Consider the following 24,013-nt stretch of genomic DNA (forward strand, 5'->3'; position numbering starts at 1 on the left):
TGGAACAGTGGATGTGAGACAGGAATGCAAACTAAATGGCACCATGCACACACACACACACACACACACACACACACACACACACACACACATATCCTCACATATTTTATGGGGCAATCCACTTATAACTATAGTTTTGTAAAATAGGAAACTGGTGAAAAAAATAAACACAAAGACAGTAACTCGAGCTCAAGATTGAGTTTATTGAGTACTCTTCTCAAGACCAATGGCAATTAAGTGACACTATAGTAAATGTTTTACCCAGATAATAAATATAAAATCACTTATAGGCTACAGTTCACCTATGGCTGATTTAACAATAAATATAGATGTACCCAGCATGAATTTACTTCAAGTGCCCATCTATAAATAAGTACTGTACATATTACTAAGTGCTTCCATGGCTAACCATAATCATAATATATAAATATATGTCATAAACAGTTTATCCAAAAATCTTGTGTCTTCATGTCTTTACCATTCTCTTGGCCATTTTCTGGGTTGAGCATGGGCCAAAGGAGCTCTTAGTTTTATGACATACTGATGCATCCATCCATTATTCTTCCTTTATCGCTTCTCTGTCAGCTACCATTTTATTAGAAGCATTCTCATCACACTGCACTATCCTCACTGGTGGCCATTTTGAGTCCATTTTGGGTTTCTCTTAAAGGAGTAAGTGGAAATCCAAGGCTGCCAGAAGCAAGCTAAAAGCTTTCAAATGGAGCCAATAAGGTAAAACCCAGGGCTACATAATTAATTGTAATTACTTATCACCATTGGGCTTGTGTGATATTGACTTTTCTTGAATGGTGCTATATGTTGCAAGCGAACATTTTAATTGTCCAGAACAGTACAAACGTTAGCTTTGATTACATGTACATTTCGGGATGTATTATAAAAAATATTTGTGGATTGGGTTCTGCTTTGTAGAACCTGCACATGCACACACATTTGTATTAGCCATTTGCTGTGTAGCTTAGCTTGGACTTTTATATCAACATTTATTTTTATATACAGTATTTTATATTGCACTTGTGGGTGTTGGAGAACAATCTAGTGCAGTTTTATAAGAACTTTATATGCTTATGCATAGTCGTATGAACATCAGGCCAAAAAACAAAAAGGCTACAATTTCATAGCAATAGAGAACTGTGTGTATTTAATGACTTCTTTCCCACCCTATTACTACACACAGTGTAGAATTTACAAAGAACATTGGAGCTCAGTCACTCATTTTTTATTTTTTATTTTTTTTTTGCAATTTGATCTTATTCATTCATTCATTCATTCATTTTCTCCCGCTTATCTGTAATTCGGGTCGCGGGGGCAGCAGTCTAAGCAGGCCCCCGCCTTCGACTGCTGCCCAATCCTCAGAGCACCGTTCCTTACGGTTCCTCCTGCAGGTGGTGAGCCCACGGGAAGGTGGCCCCACGTCACTCCGACGTCACGGACCTTGATATTTCCCTCGTAAGGGACCCCCGGAGCAGGTTAAGGGCCTTGTTTAAGGGCCCAAGAGTGGCAGCTTGGCGATACCGGGGCTTGAACCCCAGACCTTCCGATCGGCAACCCAGCGCCTTAACCGCTGGAGCCACCACTCCCCCCAATTTGATCTTATTAAATTTAAAATGTGTTCTGCATTCAGGCGAGCACATTATCATGAGCTAGCTTGTCCACTGTCTTAGACAAAAAAACATCAATACAATTCCTGATTGAACCTCAAAGGGGCAATTTTTCACCCAGATCTAAAAAAAAAAATTTGTCCAGACAGGCAAAGCTGGATAAATTGAATAAAAAAAAAAATCCTATAGTGTGCACTGGTCTTAAAGGGAATACGAGAATGATTTTAAAGACCTGTCCAGTTTGGCAATAAATACCCATTTAAGCCTCCTCATGGGGTTTCTATAGTGAAATTGTTGACCTGCGTGAGAGCAGTAAGTGCTGTGTGAAGATGGAGCACCTTTCCTTTCCTTTTTCTTTTATTCATTGGTTTTTATATATATATATATATATATATATATATATATATATATATATATATATATATATATATATATATATATATATATATATATTATTTATTTATTTCCAGCTGACTGTCATCCTGGTCACTTGTGGACATAAATTTTTGCAACCTGCTGCCTATAAAGTATCAGGGGAATGGTAGTCCGATTATATTTCATGTTTGAAAGTGAGAGGTTGTGGTCCTTAGATTTAACACCAATGAAAAGCTTCTCATCAGGGACCATGAAGGACCCTGTCCATGGTCCTGATTGCCATTTTAGTTTTTTTCTTAAAATGTGGACAGCAAACAAAATCACCATTTTTCTTTTTTCTTTATATCCCAGAATGATGCTTTCTTACAGTAATTTGGCTCACACTGTGTTAACCAACCAAGTACAGTAATTTCTGTTTGCCTGTAATTTAGGGTGCTTTTGCATACTATAATGCCATATACTATACTGTATAATATCATTTTGCATTTTATAAGTCTACTCTAACTATCAATGTGCTTAGTTGATTTTAGTTGAGGTCAGTTACTGTAGATTATAGAATATGGATCATGCATTTTGGTATCAAGTACTAGTAAAACTAGTCACGAATAGGAACATAGTCGTCCCCCGGTTACGTTCTAGACCCCACCGTGAGTTCCAAAAATCCTTGAATTTTGGACGCACCCCCACAGCCCCTATGGTACCCTAAGTAAATTCATCTAGACATTGTCACTTTAATGCAATAATGTGATGTAAACATTTTTAAGAAATTTGTTAGTGAAAACATAGTTTAAAAAGTTATTCCTAACTTCGGTCCCGCTGCGGATTCCCGCAAATTTTTATATAATCCGCAACTTAGTTAGGTTCCAAAATGAGAACCCGCGAGTTCCGAACCGTGAATTATCAGGGGTAGACTGTAGTCAGTTTCCTTCTTGGTTCATTTCCATGTGATTTGTGCTAGGCCTTCATTTAAGTCCTTCATGGTAAAAGTTGGATTCAAACCTTGCTGAGCTCAGCAGAATCTAACATCAGCAAACAAGCTCATTGGATCTCAGTCATCAGACAAGACTTCTCTATAATCACCTTGATAACTTCCTTCTCCATCACTGTGACTTGCATTTTAATATAAAGAACAACTTTGCTAAGAGTACACTGTATTGGTAAAAGCCTGGCATGATTTCTATATAAAGAAAAAGCCAATGCTAAACTTCCATGAAATGTTCATTACTAACTGTTTTGATTGTGCATGTAGGGTGAATAATATTTATATATTTATTCTTCCCTCAGGCTATTAGTATACATAAGGATATTGACGGTAAAATCTTTAGTGAGTACCTGTTAAACCTTTTTGCGAGGAACTGTCAGAACAAAGGAGACTTCTGAATTATATTATCTTTTTGACCATCACAAACAAAACTTTGAACATTAAACTAAGACTAGATTTTATGTATTTAATGTCTCTAATTATTAAGGCTGTTTTACCACAATTCCTTAGCATTTTTGCCTTAGCATTTTACTTGATACTAACATAACCATGCTATAGACTTGTAATGGAATATGTGAAATGATGATCATATGTGAGATATATATATGATACTGTAGTTGGCTGAATGGGCTTTTAGTTTTGCTCTGGTTCCCATGCTGTGATATGCATACCCCCCCTTGTGTGAATGCTACTCAATGACCTTCCTTTGTTGCAGCGTGAGAGACAGGAACAGATTTAGATCACAGCAGATTAAAACCGTTTCCGGAAGACACTGCAGTTTCTTGACGTTTTCACTTCTAAGCTAAACAAAATCCAACACAAAAGCGATCAGTCAATAAACTAATCAATACATCAATGCACCTTGGTCTACACAAATTGAAGGTGAATGTGAAAGTGTTCGCTCTTTGAACAATATGTACTTCAGGTATATACTATGTGTATATGATTATACAGTATCAATGCCAAGTAAAAAAAAAAAAACACTTCCAAACGTTAGTTGGAGAATTAAACTATGGTTAGTTTGATTAGTTTTGGATTAGAATCAAACTTATTGGCACTGCAGTAGAGGTGAGCAGCTGATGCTGGGCCTATTAGTGTGCTGTCTGTCACTCTTAGACCGAATTCCACACTGCACCATCACTACGGCCCATCCATACAAGATAAGGTCTTCAATCAATACACGATTGAGCTGCAATACTAATCTTTAGGTTTCACTAAATATCAGGAAATCTTATGACAGCACCAGTTGTCTTCATTTTTGCCTTGCAGATAGGTGGTGACAAAATATAAAGAACATTAATTATGATTTTTTTTCTTTTTTTTTTCTTTCTTTCTATCTTTCTTTCTTTCTATTTTATTATGCATATTGATAATTAATAAAACATTCTTATCTTATCTCAACTTTACAGTGAAAACAGTGTGTAAAGTTTTGGTTTTAGTCGTGAATTTAAATAGATGTGTGTAGAAAGCTGTGTGTGCGTTTGTGTGCTTGCCTACCTGAAGGCACACTCACATCATTCATACTGCACAAAATAAGGCTGTCATGTCTGTCTTTGTACATTATTGAACATAACCCTTGACGTCCACTGTTGCCTCTGTTATTTCCTATCAGTGAAGCCATAATGTGAAGCAACAAAATACAGCAAAGGTACATTTACTCTAAATTAGGTCATTTCAAGACCCATTACAAACAAACCAAAGGCTGGCAGAAGATGATAAATTGTCTGGTAGACCATTGGGATATAAAGTGTAAATTGGCTCCCTTCTTTTTTAAAAGTTGGTGTACATAGTGACATGAATCGTTTTCAAAATACCAATTTCACAACACATACCATAGCATTTTTGTCTGAATCATGTCATTTAGGTTTTGCTTCATTTTTTTGCATACTACATTACTTTGATGTATAGGTTGTAGCAATTGTAGCATTGTAGGACTCAGAAATGTACCTTCTAGTTTTGAAAATTGAATATATGGATCTACTACAGTAATGGTTCCTTGCTTTATTAAATCCTAATTTGGTTACTAATGTCATGTGCAACAGACGGTCCTTTTACAAGGCTGAGGAAATCATTTTTATTTTAAACTCAGCTCTTAACTTCAACTCTTCACTGGCCATTTTGTCCTGTGGGACTAGCTATTTGTTTTCCTCTCAGTGGCTGCTTTGGATTTGAGTTCTGTTTGACAGTGTTGCAGAAAGAGTCAGAGGCACTACGTTAAACTCTTGGTTGTACTTCCCTGCACTGATGGGATGAGACAACAGTTCAAATTCAGCCAATGTCTTGAAATGTTTAAATTCTATTTTTTAATGTTTATTGTTTTTTGTCCTCCTAGTATATGTCAGTAGGTCCATGAATGAAGTTCTTTACTGTGCCACTAGTTATTTAGTAATAAGGGCCCCAAGCAACATAAATGACCTGATCTCAATTCAAAAGTTTGAATTTTAACAGGTTTTGCATTGGCCAATTATCACAAATAGTGAATAGTATGTACAAACTAGATGCCAACCAGACACTAGGCACATGATCTCTGAATTCTTTCTTTTTTCCAAGCAAGCTAAATTTATGTAGGCTACATCTGAATACCAGGTACAGACATTCTATTTATTCTATTCCCTTATGAGTGCTTGGGCTGTGTTCCAAGCACTATATGCTTTTAGCTGAATAACTAAATAATAATAAGCAGCATGTTTAAAAGTTTAATGCTAAGGTCATATGCACATACAGTATTAATCATGGTTGTTTGTTTGTTTTTTGTTTTTATTACTATTACATATTGTGATTCTCCATTTCATGTAGTAGTACTGCTAAACCTGATATAATAAATAATACTTAACAGCTGCAGCGACACAAGAAAAGAATTACTGATAATGCAAACGTTTATAGCGGTAGTATTGCAGTATGCTCATATAATTAAAGTGTATCAACTAAATTATATCCATTTCATTTCCAGTGTGTAACTCCTGGGGCACCTTGTTTCCAGAGACTGTTGTATTTCCATCCTTTCTGGACGTAACACAAGACTTTAACTAGCCATGTTGGCAAATGCAATTTATGGACTCTGTAATACACTCTGAAAGAAAAATTCTCTGTCACTAAAGAAGATTCTTGGCAAGGTCCAGCATATTGCTGCACATGTCGCAGGCAGACTGAGATGGATGACCAGCCTCAACCAGGCCCTGCAGATAAAAGAAAGAGAGAGAAAGTATAATTCCACTGCTAAGAGCCCATTTCCCATTCCATCCTCAATCAAGCCTACAACTGACTGCTCCATCCTAGGCACCAGTTCTGGTATCTGGAGTGAGTTAAAGGGAACGTTCATTTGAATTTCTTCACTCTAAAGTGTTCTTGGATTTTGCTATCATTTTCGCTTAAAGATGATGTCCTTGTAAAATGTAGTGGCAGAATAGTCATTGTTCCTAATTCCATTCATAACACTGTCTGGTTGAAATGTGTTCATTGATCATTGTCATTGTTATCATCATCATCATCATCATCATCATCATCATCATGCCAGAGATGATTGCAGTGCTTTTGTCTAGATTGCTTAATGTAGAATGTGAGTTTTATTCTTAAGTAAGTATAGTCCTGGAGGTCTTGTACGCATGAGTACATCTGCCACACATGATAAATCCTTTTCAACCACCTGCTCATGGCTGTTATTTTAGATTGTATCCTGTTTTAGCTGTGACCAGAAATGCCACAGTGTGAATGGTGACTACAAATCCTTCTACTTTTTTTTGTGAATTTTTGTTCTGAATTCACACTGGGCACCATGACTACATGGCATGAGAAGCGTGTAACAATCATTAATTTGCTTCACACAGTATATGCTGGAACTGGCGAGTTCAAAAATAAACGTGCTTATTATGTACTCAGCCTTAATCTATTAAATGTTTGCAGGGCATCAGTGATTATTTATCATTCTCTTTAGGGCTACTGAGGAGGAATGTCATGGCTAAGTGAAGGGAGTAAGCAAGCATAGATGTTATTTTTATCATTGTAGAACTAAAACTCCTGATGTGGTGTTGAAACTTAGACAAAGGAGCAGAACTGCTGGCGTAACGAGTAACATTTTGGGCTACATCATGGTTCAAATCAGTTAAAAAGCTTATGCAAATGCATTTCACTGTAAACTTATTGTAGATTAGAAATGGCCATTTTTTTATAGATGGGGCATTCATAGATGTGCTTATCTTTTCTCCAAGTGTGTTTTGATTGGCCTAAGAGGATTTCATGGTTAAAAAAGCATTCGTTGTCCTTTATTCATATACTTCAGCACTTGTTTACAAGGTGCCAGGCAGCAGAAACAGCTTCCCCTGCATAGTGAAATGCTTTATTTTAACAGCTATACAATTCCAAAGTGGCGTTTTTGAGCTTTTCTATCTCTCCTGTTTCTTTAGAGTTACCTAAGTCCACTTAAGTGCTTGCCTGTCTAATCCCCTCTTTAACCTGTTATAGAACTTTGTATGGTCGGGTAAAGTTATAGTTGTGATATTGTGCTATGAATACATTTTACAAAGTGTGTGTGTGTGTGTGTGTGTGTGTGTGTGTGTGTGTGTGTGTGTGTGTGTGTGTGTGTGTGTGTGTGTGTGTATGTATGTATGTATGTATGTATGTATGTATGTATATATATATATATATATATATATATATATATATATATATATATATATATATATATATATATATATATACACACACACATACTCTGTGAAATATAAGGGGATTATTTTATAACCATCCCTCATTAATATTTTTAAATTTTTGTTTATTTACTTGTTATAATAGCCATGGTCCAGTTTGAAACATTATAAAATGTGGAAAAGTCCAAGAAAGGTTAATATTTATGCAAAGCACTGTACAGCCCAAGGGAAAGGGCAAAGGTCAGTTAGAGGCAATGAATGATAATAATTGTGGTTCTTATGTGTCTGGCCTGTGCATGTTAAGGATGTGGCTGAAAGGCAAGCTTAAACATAACCTCCCTTTCAGCCAATCTTAATTCTTGTTCATACATTCTATATTATTATTATTCATTATCTAGACTCAAGAAAAAAATCATCTTAAGTAACTGCTTTATCAGTGTCACAGTGAGTACTATATTATGTTATGTTATGTACGCCGGTGGTGGTGTTTTACCCTGGTAAAACCGTGATAAAAAAAATTTGATTTGGTAATGAATGTACTCCTGGATGAGACAGGAGGAGAAGAAAATGGAAACATTTGGCTTATCATCAGATTAATACACACCACAGACATTAAGGGAGGTCTTGGCTCTGTCCTAATTTCCGCAAATGTTTACATTGCTTTGACAGTCCTTATTTTCCTTTGCCAACCTTGTTGGCTCTTCAGACATATCCAGACTATGTCTCCAGACATAGACTTAAGAAGAGGCATAGTTTTATGGCCTATAAACACCAACATAAAAGCTCAAATTGGTGCTTTTACAAGATGAGGCTGCCTAAAGTGCCTGGGTTACATTGAGGTCTTACTGATGAGCACTGAATGCATGGCCAGTGTCAGTGCAGAAGTACAAGCAAGATGACTACTTTACCTTGGTGAAAGTAAGAAATAAATCTAGACATTAAGTGACAAAACTATAGAGAGGCATACATATTTATAGTTCTTATTTAGCCACATACTAAAAATACCCCCACTATCAATGCTGTTAATAGGATAAAACTCATTACCACTATTTAAATCTAAATGAAAATGATTTTTTTTTTTTTTAGGCTTTAGCTTACTTGTTTTCTAATGGTAGTCAGACATTTTAAAACTTTTTGTCCTCACATGAATATCCACTGAACTATAACCTATATAAAAAGGCTACTGGGTAGAACTTTTAAACATGGTATTAAACTTTTTCGGAAACTGTATGTGTATATATTTGCATATTTACATATTATACTTTGTGCAGATTTAGTTACAATATGTCTTTTATGATTTTTAGAATTGCAGAGCAGCTCATGTGGGAACCCAGGCGTCCCTCCCAAAGGAATCCTGTATGGGACCCGTTTCAACGTTGGGGATAAAATCCGCTACAGCTGCGTTAGCGGCTATGTGTTAGACGGCCATCCCCAACTCACCTGTGTGACTAATGCAGGCAATGCAGCAGTATGGGACTTTCCTGTCCCTATCTGCAGAGGTAAGCACTGAGCAGTTAACTGTTAATGTGAGTGCTGCATGACAGGATGTACAGTATACACTGCATTTGTAAGTTTGTTTTATGTATTTCTGTGTTCTTGTCAGTGGCGTACTGTCCTCTGTGATTCTAGGCCTTTGACAATGTCTTTGATGTATATTTGAATTAAATGTTTTTGTGGACAGAGGTTAAAGATATGAGGTATGAGTACTCATGCTCTTAGTGATCATACATACAGACTGTTCTACGAGTCTATACACATGTAAATTCATCTAAAGACCTAGATATCCAAGGCGGTACGCCATTTCTGTTGAGTGGAATTTGTGTGGTGGTCTTATGTTTTATCTGAGTGCTTTTTTGCATGGGTTCTTGAGTGTATATTTTGACTATTCCATCTGTCTATAATCTTTTACATATTAAGGATGTTTAAGGTTTTTTTTTTTTTTGCACAGTTTGAGTATGAAATATGGAATTTAAAGGCACTCGTTGACAGACGAATATGGAAATTCAGAAAAACACGATTAAAATTAAGAATATTTCTTGTTAAAGTATCATAGAAACACAACATTTGTAGAAGATTGTATTGAGACATCCTGTTGTTGTTAGCACTAATAAGGGAATGCTAGTTGTAATGCTATTCCCCTCTGACATTAATAGTAATGTAACAGTAGCATAACAGTATGCCCTGCATATAAACAGTATAGGAAAACAATTCTTAAAAAGTCAAGGAAAGCTCTAGACCAAATTTATACTTTTGAATGTCTATTTGAATATGTGGGGGATTAACAATTATCTTCTCGTTATAAATCACCTATGTAAAATTCTGAGTTAAGCTATATTGTTTTTTAGTATCTCTGCTGTACAGAAACATTACACTATAAATGTTTCTATACAATAACAACATATACTAAACATAAAAAAAACATTCATGCGGTTGCATTCTTGCTACCGATTCCCTACAGCGTTACAGGCTTACAGTAAGAGTCTGTGTGTTCTTGTTGTAAACATATCAAGATTTGTTGTTCCATGCTCAAAGCTATTAAAATTTTCATTAGCCATGAGTGAGCTTAAACAAGCACTACAGTATAGACCTATACCATGGTCCCTAGAAATATATTTTACAGTGAAGCAGAAATGATGGCATTTGCATCCCACTCCTTTTGGTTGGGCAAATTGCCACTGAGGTAGAATGACAAATAGCCAAAAGTGGTTCCGTGTGGAACATTTCCCTACCCCAGGGCACCGTCAGAACAGGAGGCAGTTTCATGTGCCAGCATGTGTAGTGCACACAGGGATTTTTTCTTGGCATATGTGATACTACCCATTGTCAATGAAATTGCAATTTATAGAATGCCTTGTGCAAAAAAATGTAGCCTAGAGTGAGAATAATTCACTTTGTGACTTGCAATGTACATTACATGGTCTTGGGCTCAAGGGAAATAGTGTTGCAGACATGAGTTTAGTTACTGGTGGATGGACAAAGAGAAGGGGAGGATATGTACAAGATTTTATGTATCACCATTTCTCACTCAAACAAAAGGAAATAAGCAGTTTGGGTGTCATACAGTTAAACTTATGAGAGACTCTGAAATAATTTTTCCAGTAAATTTGGGCTCAGGTAGCACCTTAGGGTTACGGCAAAATTTATTCGGAATATGTTTTGTAAAGTAGAAATGTTAAAAAAGTATATAAAATGGTTTGACAGTTGATAATGGCATTTAGATGCAGTCAAACAGGTTAAGAAAAAGAAAGAGTCCAGAATTATTGCCACTATCATAAAAACAATCGAAAATGTAAGACTTTAGACACAATAAGCCTTTTTAGTCTAACAATACTCTATAAGAAGTTAATTATCTTTGTTTATAATGGTATATGAAATTGGCCTTCCTTCTGTGGAATATAAAATAATTTGTTTACAGAATTGCATAATACCTTTGCCATTCAGTATCATAAGAAAAACATAAGCAATTAAAAATATAACTGAGTACAATTTGATCCATAACAAAAAAAAAACATCTAACAGAATGCTGCAGCAGCTTCATTAATGCTGTTAAAAATGTAATTAGTATTGTTCAGTAATTCCAGATAATACAATAAATCAAATTTCTGGTCACTGACATTATCAAGCAATTTGGTATAAAATGTAGTTAAATTGTATACTGGGGCTCTTTGATCTCTTGTGAAATTGGATGACATTTTGACTAGAATTTCAGACTTTAGGTTTGAACCCTACTGAAAAGCTGTAATTGGGATTAAAGTGGAAAGTCCATGTGCGAAAACAGAATATATTTACAATACATTCAACTCACCACCTTCCATTTAAAAATGCAGATAAGTTTGATATGAAATACAGTGTTTAGGACTTTTTAAATGCAACTATATAATGTCCTTTTATTTCTTATTCAAATGATCTTATTCAATAATATAAACCATCAAATTGCAAGACATATTGGACAGAATTTTTTCTGTATTTGTTTTGTTTCTTTTGTGTTTATTTAAAGTGCTGTCTATGAATTTGTTTTGCACACTTTTTAAAAAGAAGCCTTATATATTTTGTGGGTTATTTTTTCTGTGTGACAGCTTATAGAGTTACTTCTCTGCTTCATTAGCAACCTGAATCGCTGCTAAAAAACAATTTTATTCGTTACTTACAAAAAAAAATATCATTAAACCTTAAATCAAAAAAACCTTTAGAACATAGAACATCTGCAAATGTCAGCATTATGGTGAAATTCAGTAATAAATAAATCTCCAGACTCCAGGCTTGGTGGTGTTAAAAGCACTCAGGATTTATTTGTTGTTCTCTGCTGCTTCTTATTTCGAACTGCTGATTGTATGATGAATGATTTCACTTGCCACTTGTTAACCTGAACCTGTCAGCATGGCACTGTGGCTCGAAAATTACAGTTTGCTGAACAGCATTCTAAATCCATTTCAAGTCAAGTAGGTTTTTATTGTCATCTTCCTCTTATAATTGAGATGAAATCTTTCTCTAGAACTGTGGTGCAACATATAAAACAATAAAGAAGCATAGAACAATGGCTATATGGTTAAACATTAAATTACATAGAACTTCACAAAACAACTGAACTTTTATGGCTAAATATCCAAAGTATTAAACAAAAGCTGAGCAAAAACTGCTTAAATCACATCAGGCTACACAATAAGTAGTAATTAATTAACTATTTTCATATGTATATAGCAGCAAAAGTAGTGACTAATGAGTGAGTGGAATATTTGTTAATATTAAGAAATTTGAATTCGTTTATGCATGGATTATGTTGGAGATCACGGTGCACAAATGGCTATACAATATTTAGTCAGAACGTCAGTTTGACCTTACAAACGTATGACATTATAACAGGACATTAAAACTCTTACTCATTCACAAAGCTCCAAATGAATAACAATGAATGTGATGCAAAAGAGCAGCTTTGACACAAACCTTTTTAGTGTATTATGCAAGAGATGTGTAAGCAGGGTCCCATAAAAATTTGTAGTAAAATACAATTAAATTATTAATAAAAAAAAATTATATTTTAACCTCCACAAACTAGCACTGCAGTACTTCACTTATCAGCCAGAAATATGGCAAAAATGTTATTTTTTCCAAATATAACTTTCTTTTCGGCTTCTCCCGTTAGGGGTCGCCACAGCGGATCCTCCGCACGTTTGATTTGGCACATGTTTTACGCTGGATGCCCTTCCTAACGCAACCCTCCCCAATTTATCCGGGCTTGGGACCGGCACTAAGAGTGGCTGGGGATGGTTCCCTGACCGGGAATCGAACCCGGGTCGCAGCGGTGGGAGCGCTGCATCTTAACCACTAGACCACCAGGGGACCTATTTTTTCCAAATATATATATCTTTTTTTATTATTATTAAATGGCAGCTTGACTATGAATAAGAAATGATTGACAGTTACAAGGTGTGAACACTCCTATAAAAACTAATATTCTCTAAAAGCTCTGGCCCCTTCCCCTCAACTCATAATTGCAATGATTAGGCTCATAAATTCTGTCAAGGTAAATGCCAAATGGTTTGATTTTCATTAGTGTGAAATACATTTGTATTAACTGTTGACTTTCAAGCTAAATAGCACCCCCACACACACACACACACACACACACACACACACACACACACACACACACACACACACACACACACACACAGTCACACGTACAAATTGTGCACCCAACTGAAGAAGCACAAAGATGGAGAAGAGAACTTACCCAAAAACACTCTATAAAAAGAGCATCTTTATGCAATAGCCTTAGGTCTTAACGCCATTGCCACAATGCAGCTCAAAGATCTGCAAGCGTATCTGTAAATTGTAAATCATGTTATAAAACCATGCCTACACATTAGTATGCATTCAGTTAACAAAACATTATTTATACTTATTGAACCACAAAAAAAATTCTTTTCAGTTTCTGAAGGCCACCAGCAATTGGAAAAAACAAATCTAAATTGATAGATTGATAAAGTCCACAGTAAAATGTCAAACACTTTATAACACTTTATTAATAATGTAGAGTGGTAATAAGAATTGGACAGAAATTAAAAATGAAGTTTATTTACTATTCTTTCCTGCAAGCCACTGTTAAGATGTGTTCAAGTGACAAATGTTGGCTGTTTGCTAGCTGTTTTATTTTCTGCATTAGAAGACTCATATTTTCATAACATATTTTCATATTTTCAGGTTCTTGTTTCTATTTTGATTTTTTGATCACTTATATTACACACAGAATATTCTACTGTAGTTGAACTATGTTTTGTTGGGAGGTGGGACCAGAATCTGGTGGGTGAGAAAAGTGGATATTGGGACTCATAGGGAAGCATTTGAATACATTTGTATTGTGGCTTTAATTTGGCCCAATAGGCAACAATTATCCAAAATGTTATGGTGCTCTTCACCATGACCTAATAGGTGAATACATATAATTAGGGTTGCAGATGTGTCCAAATAATTTACAGGTTTATAAGGAAGCTTGACTGTATGTGTTTCGTGCACTGTTTCCTGAGGGAGTGTTGAGCAGGCTGTCAAGTTATAGTATGAAATCAAAACGACAGCACTGCTACACAGGTATTTCGGTAAAGGCGAGAGATTTTTCAATGTCTGTTCAACCTAGATGACTCCTAGCCTCGGTATTATGAGGCATTACATCAATCCATGTCACGTACGCCGGGGTTTACCTCACCACCACATTCTGTGGCTATTTATTGTGAAGGCAACATTGTACTCAAATGTATTAAATGATAATTTAGAGAAAAGTGTATGTTTTTTTTGGACTATGAATTCAAAATGGAACAAAGCCCTGAACTAAAAAAAAAAATATATCAATATGGCCTTTTGTGGCTCCAAACACAGGCATTTTGTGTCTGGACATCCTCCAGGTAAGCTTGGAGGGCATTTTATTAACATAATAAGTATGCTACTCCAGGCCAGTAAACTTGCTGCTGATGTGTACAACTTGTGGTAGAGGTCAACAGTAACAAGACACTAAACTCAAGAGAAGTGAACTGTCATAAAGAGAGATTTTAATCTCTCTGATTAAAATCTGAGACTTAATCAGACTGATATAAAATAGCTATATATGTATCTAAAGTGGCTTAAATCTTTAGTCTGGCTTTGTGTGCCTAGAAATGACATATATGAACATACTGTACAAACAAAATGAACTTGAACATAAATAAACAGCGGCTAATTACCTTTTCATGATGTACACATACTTAAAAAAAACAACAACATATATATATATATATATATATATACATGTACATACATGTATGTATGTATGTATGCGCGTGTGTGTGTGTGTGTGTGTGTGTGTGTGTGTGTGTGTGTGTGTGTGTGTATGTATGTATGTATGTATGTATATATATATATATATATATATATATATATATATATATATATATATATACATACATACACACACACACACACACACACACACACACGCGCGCATACATACATACATACATGTATGATTATATCATATATATATCTCCATATGACTACTTATCATTGTGTACCTAAATATGATAATGTGTGTGCAGATGTACAATTTGTGCTGACTTATGTACTTCTGCAGAAGCAGCTCTAAATACGCATCTCGGCAAAGGTGGCTCCACAAATGCTTAGAGATGTGAAAAACAATAGTAAATAAATAATAAATTAAATAAATACAAAATAAACACCTAAAAATAAAAATATGACCTCTGAGCATTAATGTTTCAGGTTAATTACGTATAATAGCTAAAACATTAAATACAACTGAAACCATAAACCTCGCGTTATTGATATAGGTTTTAGGTTTTTTTTACTAGATTCGTTTTTACATGCATAAAACGTGTGAAATAAAATCTCTGGGTTCAGTTTTTGACTATAGGGACTATTACCTCCTTAAAGTGGCAAATCCAAAAACAATCCCACAATACTTTGGTGCAGCTTTCTGTAAAATAGGATCTAACATCCTTAAATGTATCTACTTGGCAGATATATGTGGTAAATGAAGTGTACAGCTTATGGTAGGTCTGAATAATATTGCTATTAATGTGGTAATAATTCTACAGTAATACAGCACCGGGTCAAGACAAGGGGGCATGTTACAGGTTCGAAAACTGTTGTTAAAACATTTATTAATAGGTGCTTTTGCTGCTGGAACCAGAACCAAAGACTATGTTGTGAATTTATCCATTTATGCTTGATCAGAATTTTTCAGAGAGTAATCTATTATAAGTTATGAAAAAATTGACCTTATTCTGGACAACATTCACTCAGACCTGTTACCTACACATATCAAGTCAAGTCAAATGTGTGCAGGCATTTGCATCCTCTACATTTTCTAAAGATCATGGGAATATTCTACATTCTCTTGTATTTATTTATTTATTTTTCATGTTTACTGACAAGGTCAACTTGAAAGGACACAAATTATATCTTGAAATTAATTAGAAAATCCTTAGTCAGTGACTAAGGCAAAAAAAAAAGGGAGAAAACTTGTTTTGATTTATCATAGCTAACCTTTAACATGACAGGGGCACAGTGTAGCATAACATAGCATAGCATAGCGCAGCATTTTGTGAAGATGCACTTTAGTTTTATAGATAAGCGGTATTTATGAACCTCAAAATAATATATTAATATAACAAATCTGCCAGAAATGTGCTGTGTTTGCCTAGGTCACCACTAAAACCCACAGAGAATATTACATATATAAATACATTCATGGTTTTAATCGATGAATACAGTATTAATGCCAACAGCTGGTTACATGTGCAAGAACACGTCTAAAGCAAGTTTGCTTAATGGTATGAGAACCTCTGTGCATTCTTGAATAGTTAATGAATTCAGTAGAAATATTCTATAGATGTTTCAGGGAGATAATGGGTTTAGCGTCTAGATAACTGCCATAACAATGTCCTATTTGTTTCTGCAATAATGTAAAAGTGTATGGACATGTCATGGGAATAGTCATTATGAATGCATCCTAAGTATCTTTTGAAAGCATTAACAAACATTATGCAGCTCCCAGGTTTATTAACAATTTAACCAAAACAGTGTACAAACATTTCTGTCCCTGTAATACTGTGATGCACTGATGTCATACTGCAACATCTTTTGCATACTATAAATGCTAAAGTAATGGCTGGCTTGCCAATCGATGGCCTTTTTAACATAAATAGTTGAGTCCGTTTATGGACCTTATGGAATTTTCATCTCTAAGCCGAATCATGTTCTCTGTGCTGACAAACTTCACATCTGTTGCGAATGAATGCTAAATTAAACCAGAGAATAATTCAATAGGCATGTCTCAGCACTTTTAAAGTTTTCAGGCAGACTTCAGGGCCAGCAGGAAATGTATTCTTACAACATTCACATAGAACATCAAAATACGTTGCTGTCAAGATCTGTCTGTATCTTTTTTCCTGCTTCAAGTCCCTTCCTTAAGAAAGGGATTTTCCTTCTCTGGATCAGAAAGAGCTTATGGTTGAAGTATATTTTAGAAACTCAGTTTGTAATATGTGTTATGGATGGATGGATGGATGGATGGATGGATGGATGGATGGATGGATGGATGGATGGATGGATGGAAAAATAGAGAGAATATTAATAAAATCTTAGTATTAATTAGCTTATAAGTTAGATGGGATATACTGACAGTAAAGATTTCATACACTGCACAATCAGGAAATCAACCGCAATCTGGGCGCTTGGAAGGTTTTCCAAATTTCCCGGATGTTTCCGGGAATTGGATGTATGAGCATACATCTGAGCAGCGTCTGGTCCCCCAGGGGCTCTTATGAATATTGATGGCATCACAAAACCTGCTTGTCTCTGGCAGAAGGAGAAAAAAATCTTGGCTGTGGAGGGATCTTTCAACATGATAATCACCCGAAACATCATAATCAGCGCGCAAAAAAGTTGTCAGGCTCTGGATATGAACCTGTTCACAAGATGTGTTCTGAATGAAACAGTACCGCAAACGTTCAAAACAGACTATGTAGAGAATTTTTTTTCAACGAAGGACTACACCAAGGCTGCTGTGTTATATTGTATATACTTTACTTATTTCTATTGATGGTACAAATTCTTCTGCAGCTAATTGCTATTAATTTCTTAATTAAGCAGAACGTGTAGATTGAAATGTTAAGTTGCTGAGATTTAAAAAAAGATATTGGGTTTCTTCATCATTGTATCCAGAATTTTATAAGGATGGAGTTGTGATCCAGAGAGGATCTTTGTGAAGGTGAAATCACTGGTGAAACTGTGAGGCTTCACATGAGTCACTTTTTATAACACATTAAAAAACATGAAACATGACTACTTTGATGTAATGGAAAGGGTTCTCACTGTCATAAAAACCTGAGGCCATGAAAGTGCTGTATAAAAATCACATACTCTTTCTGTAACAGATTCTTAAAAATATGTCATCTCAAAAGCTGAGCTGTATTGCCAGTGTATGGTGTTGCTGTGCATCTATCTCAGTTAGTAAAATGTGCAGGTTGAGACAATCACATCAGATATTTTTATCAATTTATAATAGCCTTACCAAGAACTCTTTTCTGTCATATTTGAGAAAGAAAGAAAGAAAGAAAGAAAGAAAGAAAGAAAGAAAGAAAGAAAGAAAGAAAGAAAGAAAGAAAGAAAGAAAGAAAGAAAGAGAAAGAAAGAAAAAGAAAGAAAGGTTATAATGGTTGTCTGGGTTTAATTGACTGAGGAATTCAGCAAAAAAAAATAAATTAATTAATAAACAGGGGGTTTATGCACAAAAGTCTTTAGTCTTTGATCATTGTGAAACAAGGCCTTGCACTAAGTACTTTGGATTAACACTCCCAAGTGATCCTGTCTCTGTGGCTTGTACAGTATGCTTTAAATTTAGTATAGTAGCAATTAAGTTTTTGCATCAGTTTCACACGTTTATCCACACGGAGTAAGGGGTTAACAAAGTTCTCACAACATAGTATTTGTCAAATAGTTATAGTTAGAACATGCACAATCAGGCATTCCATTATAATTGGTGATGTGAATAACACTAATTATCTGTTTATCATGGCACGTGATAGTGAGTGGGATATATTAGACTGCAAGTAAACATTTTGTTCTTAAAGTTAATGTGTTAGAAGCAGGATAAAAATGGGCAAGCGTAAGGATGTAAGCGAATTTGACATGCACCAAATTGTGACTGCTAGACAACTGGGTCAGAGCTTCTCCAAAAATGCAGCTCTTGTGTGCTGTTTCTGGTCTGCAATGGTCAGTAACTATGAAAAGTGGTCCAAGGAAGGAACAGTGGTGAACCGGCGACAGGGTCATAGGCGGTCAAGGCTTATTGATGCACGTGGGAAGCGAAGGCTGACCCGTGTGGTGTGATACAACAGGCAAACTCCTGTAGCTAGTTTTTACAAGAAAACACTCAATGTCACTTGGTCACCTGTGTTTTCTCTGTTCATACATAAATTGATCAGCCATTATATTCGAACCACCACTAACAGGTGAAGTCAATGACATTGATTATCTTGTTACAGTGTCATCTGTCAAGGCATGGGATATATTAGAGAGCATGTGAAAAGTCAGTTAACAACAGGAATGTGTTGGAAATGGGAGAAATGTGCAAGATTTAGAATCTGAGTGATTTTCACAAGGGCCAAACTGTGATAGTTAGACTAGGTCAGAGCAAAGTCCAAACCTGTAGTTGTTGTGATTTGTTCCTCCTATGCTGTGGTTAGTACCTACCATGAATGCTCTAAAGACACAGTGGTGAACCACTGACAGCTATTCCATCTGGTCTTAACTGATAGAAGAAATTGTTGAAAAAAGTCACACTGGTTTTGATCAATTGAATAGTTTGAGGAACATGACAAAGAGTTCAAGGTGTGGATTTGGTTTTCAAATTATTCAGATTTCAACTAAGTATCTGTAGGATAGTAAAGCAAATAAGACCAATCTATGGAAGTCATCAACCTCAGTAACTCACAGGACTTCTTAGAACTTCTAAGGATCATCTTAGAAGATCTTGGTTCCAGATCTAGACCATATCTAAATGGGTAAAAGCTGTATTGATGAAACCCAAGCACCTTAACAAAATTTTAGCAGGTAGCTTTAATGTTATATTATGATCATTGCAGATTTTTTCAGATTAATTTTTTTTGTTATGTGCTAGTGGGCAGGATTGAAAAAGAAAGAAAAATAAAAGTAGAGAGCAGCAGAAGTTTTGAAGGTCAGGCACTCTTAGCAATGTTTTGGGAAAATCCCTGTAAATATTCATTGCATGAGTGAAAGAATCAATAAGCCTCTAAGGACGTTTTGCCCCTTAATTAACCAATGAGCTATTTAGCCACTTTAGCTAAACTGTTTTAAAAGCAAAACTCATATTCAAGCTTTCACACAAAATGCAACAGAGCCCAACAGATTCCTTGTGAATGCAACATTAAATATGCATATGCTGTTTTGAATGTGAAAGCCTGAATGCAGTATTTAAAATGAATGCCACATAACTACTTTTAAATGTGCTGCAGGGCGCAAGCATTGCATGACATATACATTCATTTTATTTGCCCTACAAATGAATTCTTAAATAAAACATGTCTTATAAACATGAGCGATTAGTTTGACACAACATGCCTTTATTATTAATGTCAACCTTTCTGCATCAGACTAATGCATTCTGATATGAAAAAAAAAAAAAATAGCATTGTGTAATTAATCGACTTTTTGTACTGCATTGAGCATATAAAGAAGAAATTAATGTGGATCATTTTTTTTTCCATTCAGTGTAATGGAGCCACAAGTGTTGACAACATTCTACTACAGGGAATGATCCTGCAGGGAAATTTCGAAACAATTTGTCAAGGGTGTTCTAAAAGTCCTCCAATCATAACCTGAGCAAAAGGTACTGACATATACTGTAACATCAGCAACAAGTAACTCAGATAATAGCACACAGCGATGCTACATTAATCAGTCACTCCTTTTTGCTGCAGTAAAGAAAATCTTTCTCTTTTTTTTTCTTTTCTGTTTTTTTATTAATTTGTTCATTTTCCTTTGACTTTTCCTGCTGGTGGTTGCTGTGGAAACAAGCTGAGAACATCAGCCCATACTTCTCTGTCCATGGCCACAGCTTACAGCTTTTCCTGGGGGAACAGACAGACATCTAACTATGAGATATAATCTCTCTCGCAGCAGGTTTTGGGTCTGCCTCAGGCTTTTGCCCAGTGGGATGTGTCTGACAGGGTTCTAGTAGGGGCTAACCAGAGGGCGTCTGCATAAGGTGCCCAAATCACCTCTTGGTTTTTGAGAGCAATTCCAGCAGCCTTGCAGATAAACGTTTGTTTTATAATTTTTTTGCATGCACTGGCAAGTTTATTAATTTGGTCATTACTTACAGCAAATGTTCATAGACAATAATTGGGATGTAGGTTGTAATCAGAGAACCTTGTTTATAAAATGAGCTGTTGCCTCACCACCACATAGCAGTTCTGCAATTATAATCCTGACTAGATCTAATGCTATTAATCATGAAAGAAATTACAATGTACCTAAATTCATTTGTGAATTAAGACACTGTCATGACAAGGAGGAATATATACTTTATTGAAGCAGGAGTTTAATGTTTCCGGTAGGGCCACCATTGGTGATACAATGTAACAGAGAAAAAGTAACTAATGATTCCTATGAAATATACAAAGAAAAGAAAATAGAAAAGTTAATTCTATTACATAGTAATAAAGTGTAGCCTGGGATTAGGTTATTTGGGTACACTTCTGAAGCTGAGCCGGGGGATGGGGTGAGTGCTGAGGCTCCACTTATAGCTTAGCATGATACAGTACAGTATATTGACATTAAATGTGAAAGTCAGGTGCAATGCTAGTTGATTTGTATGCATGTGATGGACAGTCTTAGACAGACTTAGACCCATGTCTTATAAATACACAGAGAGAATAGCCATAAATATACAGTATAATGGTTCTGTAGAACTCCAACTTTTGACATTAAGTATAGACGTATCATTTTTGAAATTCATGCGTAACAGAAGAAAGTTTAATTTAGTAGACGCACAAGTAGTTTCGGGTGGATGTTTGTCATTTTTAATGCTTTCTTTTTTTTCACGCCTTCAGCCTTGTTTTGTGTGATTTAATGCCCTTCTTTTTAATGGATATCAGTTCATATATCATATCTTTCTTTGTACTGCAGCTCTGAAGCTATAAAATGTTAACAGAATAGTAATTTTGTTTAAATGTTAATCAGTCTCAGAAATTTTTTTAAGAGATAATCTCCCAGTGGAGTGACTAGGCAACTATTTTGTGGCATGAAGACAGCATCATAATGAAAAGAACAATGGGTTATCGCTAGCTGTGCAAAGCCCATATGTCATCTTTTCTTCACTTTCTTTTTTCTCACATACTGTAAGCGTTGAGAAATATTGTATGGGATGTCATCCATTGACTTTCAATCTGATTTGGTACAATCTGTCACAATAATAAAGAGAGAAATCCTGATAAGACAGCATGAGGGAAAGGATGAACTCAATTCGCAATCTGTGCATCAGAGGCTCTGATTATTAAGCATTAATACCTGATGAACAAACTCAAAGACTTGACTGAAACAAAAGGCGTCAAAGTCTCATTTAGACTTCTCTTTCATCGCTACCAAAGAACGCTGACTCGCCTGGCTTTGTTGGAAGACTCGACACGCCATCCATCTCTAAACGTTTATATTCAATATTCATTTCACTCATCATTTTTAATTGTCGTTTGTCATTCACTGAAAGTGCACGTCCCAGAATGTAATGCATCAAGCGAGCCAATTTAGTGTGCCATTTGTCTTTGCTATCCTTCTCGGTTTTTAGTAGGGAAATCAAACCCTGCTCGTGGACTATCAGTCATGAATGGTGAATAAACCATATCTCCCTTTGCCATGCACTGATGACATTATATTCAATGTCTGCTGCCTATGCATAAGCAAAAAAAAAAAAAAAAAAGTTTTAATAATCCATTTGGCACTCGGCATGTTATGTCCATTTAGTTGAGAGAGAAATCTAGTGAATCATATTAATAATGTGCATGTTGGATAATAATCTATAAATCTGCTTCTGGCCTTTGTGGAAGAGTGTCAAAGTCATAAGCAATGGGCAAATTTTTAAAGCATTAGTCTAGAAATTTGCAGGGGAATTTTACAGGATTTTCATTATAGGGGATGCACAGCATTGCCTTAAATTTAAAGCTAAGGCATAACTAAGGAACAAAAGTGGAAGCAACCCTCGAGGCTTTTGTAAACCTTTTTTTTTGTGGCAATAACAAGAAATAAATAGAACTGTCTAACAATTTTGATCAAACTGCATGCTGACATAAAATATGACGTAAACATTTCATTTGTGTCACTCTGAAAGTAAACAGTAACAAGTATGCAGACAAGTATTGCCTATAATGCTGCTTTATGATCATATTCATTTTAAAAAGCACTTTTATTTTATTGTATAGAAAAATTCCAGTGTTTATTATTTTTGTCTTTTTATAGCAATACTTAACTTTTTTTAAATGTTATTTTTTTGGATTGTGTTAAAAAAAAACCTCTGGAACTAAGAGAACACGTGGACCAATGGCATGTGCTCTATAAGGGAAAGCATATACATTATATATATCTTATGCAGAAATGGAATTTGCTAATAACTATAATTATTTATACTTTTTTTTACATCAGATTTTAATTGATAAATAATTTTGGCTGCACATCAAAAAGCAGAACTGGCAAGAAAAATTAATTAATGGTTTCCAAGTGAAAGCTAAAGCCTAATGAGCATCCAATAAAACGCTTTATAAAAGCTAGAATGAACAACAGTTGATGATCCAAAGCCAAAGGCCTCCACGGAACATTTCTAATCCTGTTGTTTTGTCTGTGGAGACCAAGGCTTTTGGTGCTGCCTTTGATGATGATCAGGGTTCTCCAAACCGCTTACTTATGAAGTGTCTGCTGTAGTTACTTCAAGCTCATCAACCACATTTCCCCTGCAGCTGTCGACACTCGAATGTGGGAACTGGGGCCGTATTGGGCAGTGAGGTGAAACAAATGAATAAAAAATTCTTATTCTTGGGCCAGACATTTTTTTCTGGGTTCCCTTTGCTTTGACACTAATTGCAATGTGATCCATCAAAGGTTTCCTTATGACTCTTGACACTCCATTTAAACACCCATCACCGAGTAGACATGTTGACTAAGGCAGGTATACTTTTGCCTGAACGGAGCAGAATAAATGAGAAAGAGAGCGGAAAAACCAAATGGAAACATGTAATGAAAGTGGGTGTAGGGAAGGCATGCTCTCGGATACCAGACCCGTGATGGGTCTGGTGATTGCAAGGAAACGACTAATGCCGATGCACCAGTACAGCCCTGCT

At 35.6% G+C, this 24,013-nt stretch overlaps 1 protein-coding gene across 2 annotated transcripts in view; it reads left to right on the top strand.

The window, feature by feature from the left end:
• The window catches only part of csmd3b (CUB and Sushi multiple domains 3b), a 399,549-nt gene that overhangs the window by 113,360 nt on the left and 262,176 nt on the right, over nucleotides 1-24,013 (top strand). For both annotated transcript variants that reach the window (XM_083523961.1, XM_083523962.1), the window contains exon 4: nucleotides 8,924-9,118. In XM_083523961.1, the coding sequence (XP_083380087.1) occupies nucleotides 8,924-9,118 (195 nt within the window). The remainder of the gene's footprint in view (nucleotides 1-8,923; nucleotides 9,119-24,013) is intronic.

This window comes from Silurus aristotelis (genome assembly GCF_946808225.1).
Source record: "Silurus aristotelis genome assembly, chromosome: 21".
NCBI classification, from domain to species: Eukaryota; Metazoa; Chordata; class Actinopteri; order Siluriformes; family Siluridae; genus Silurus; species Silurus aristotelis.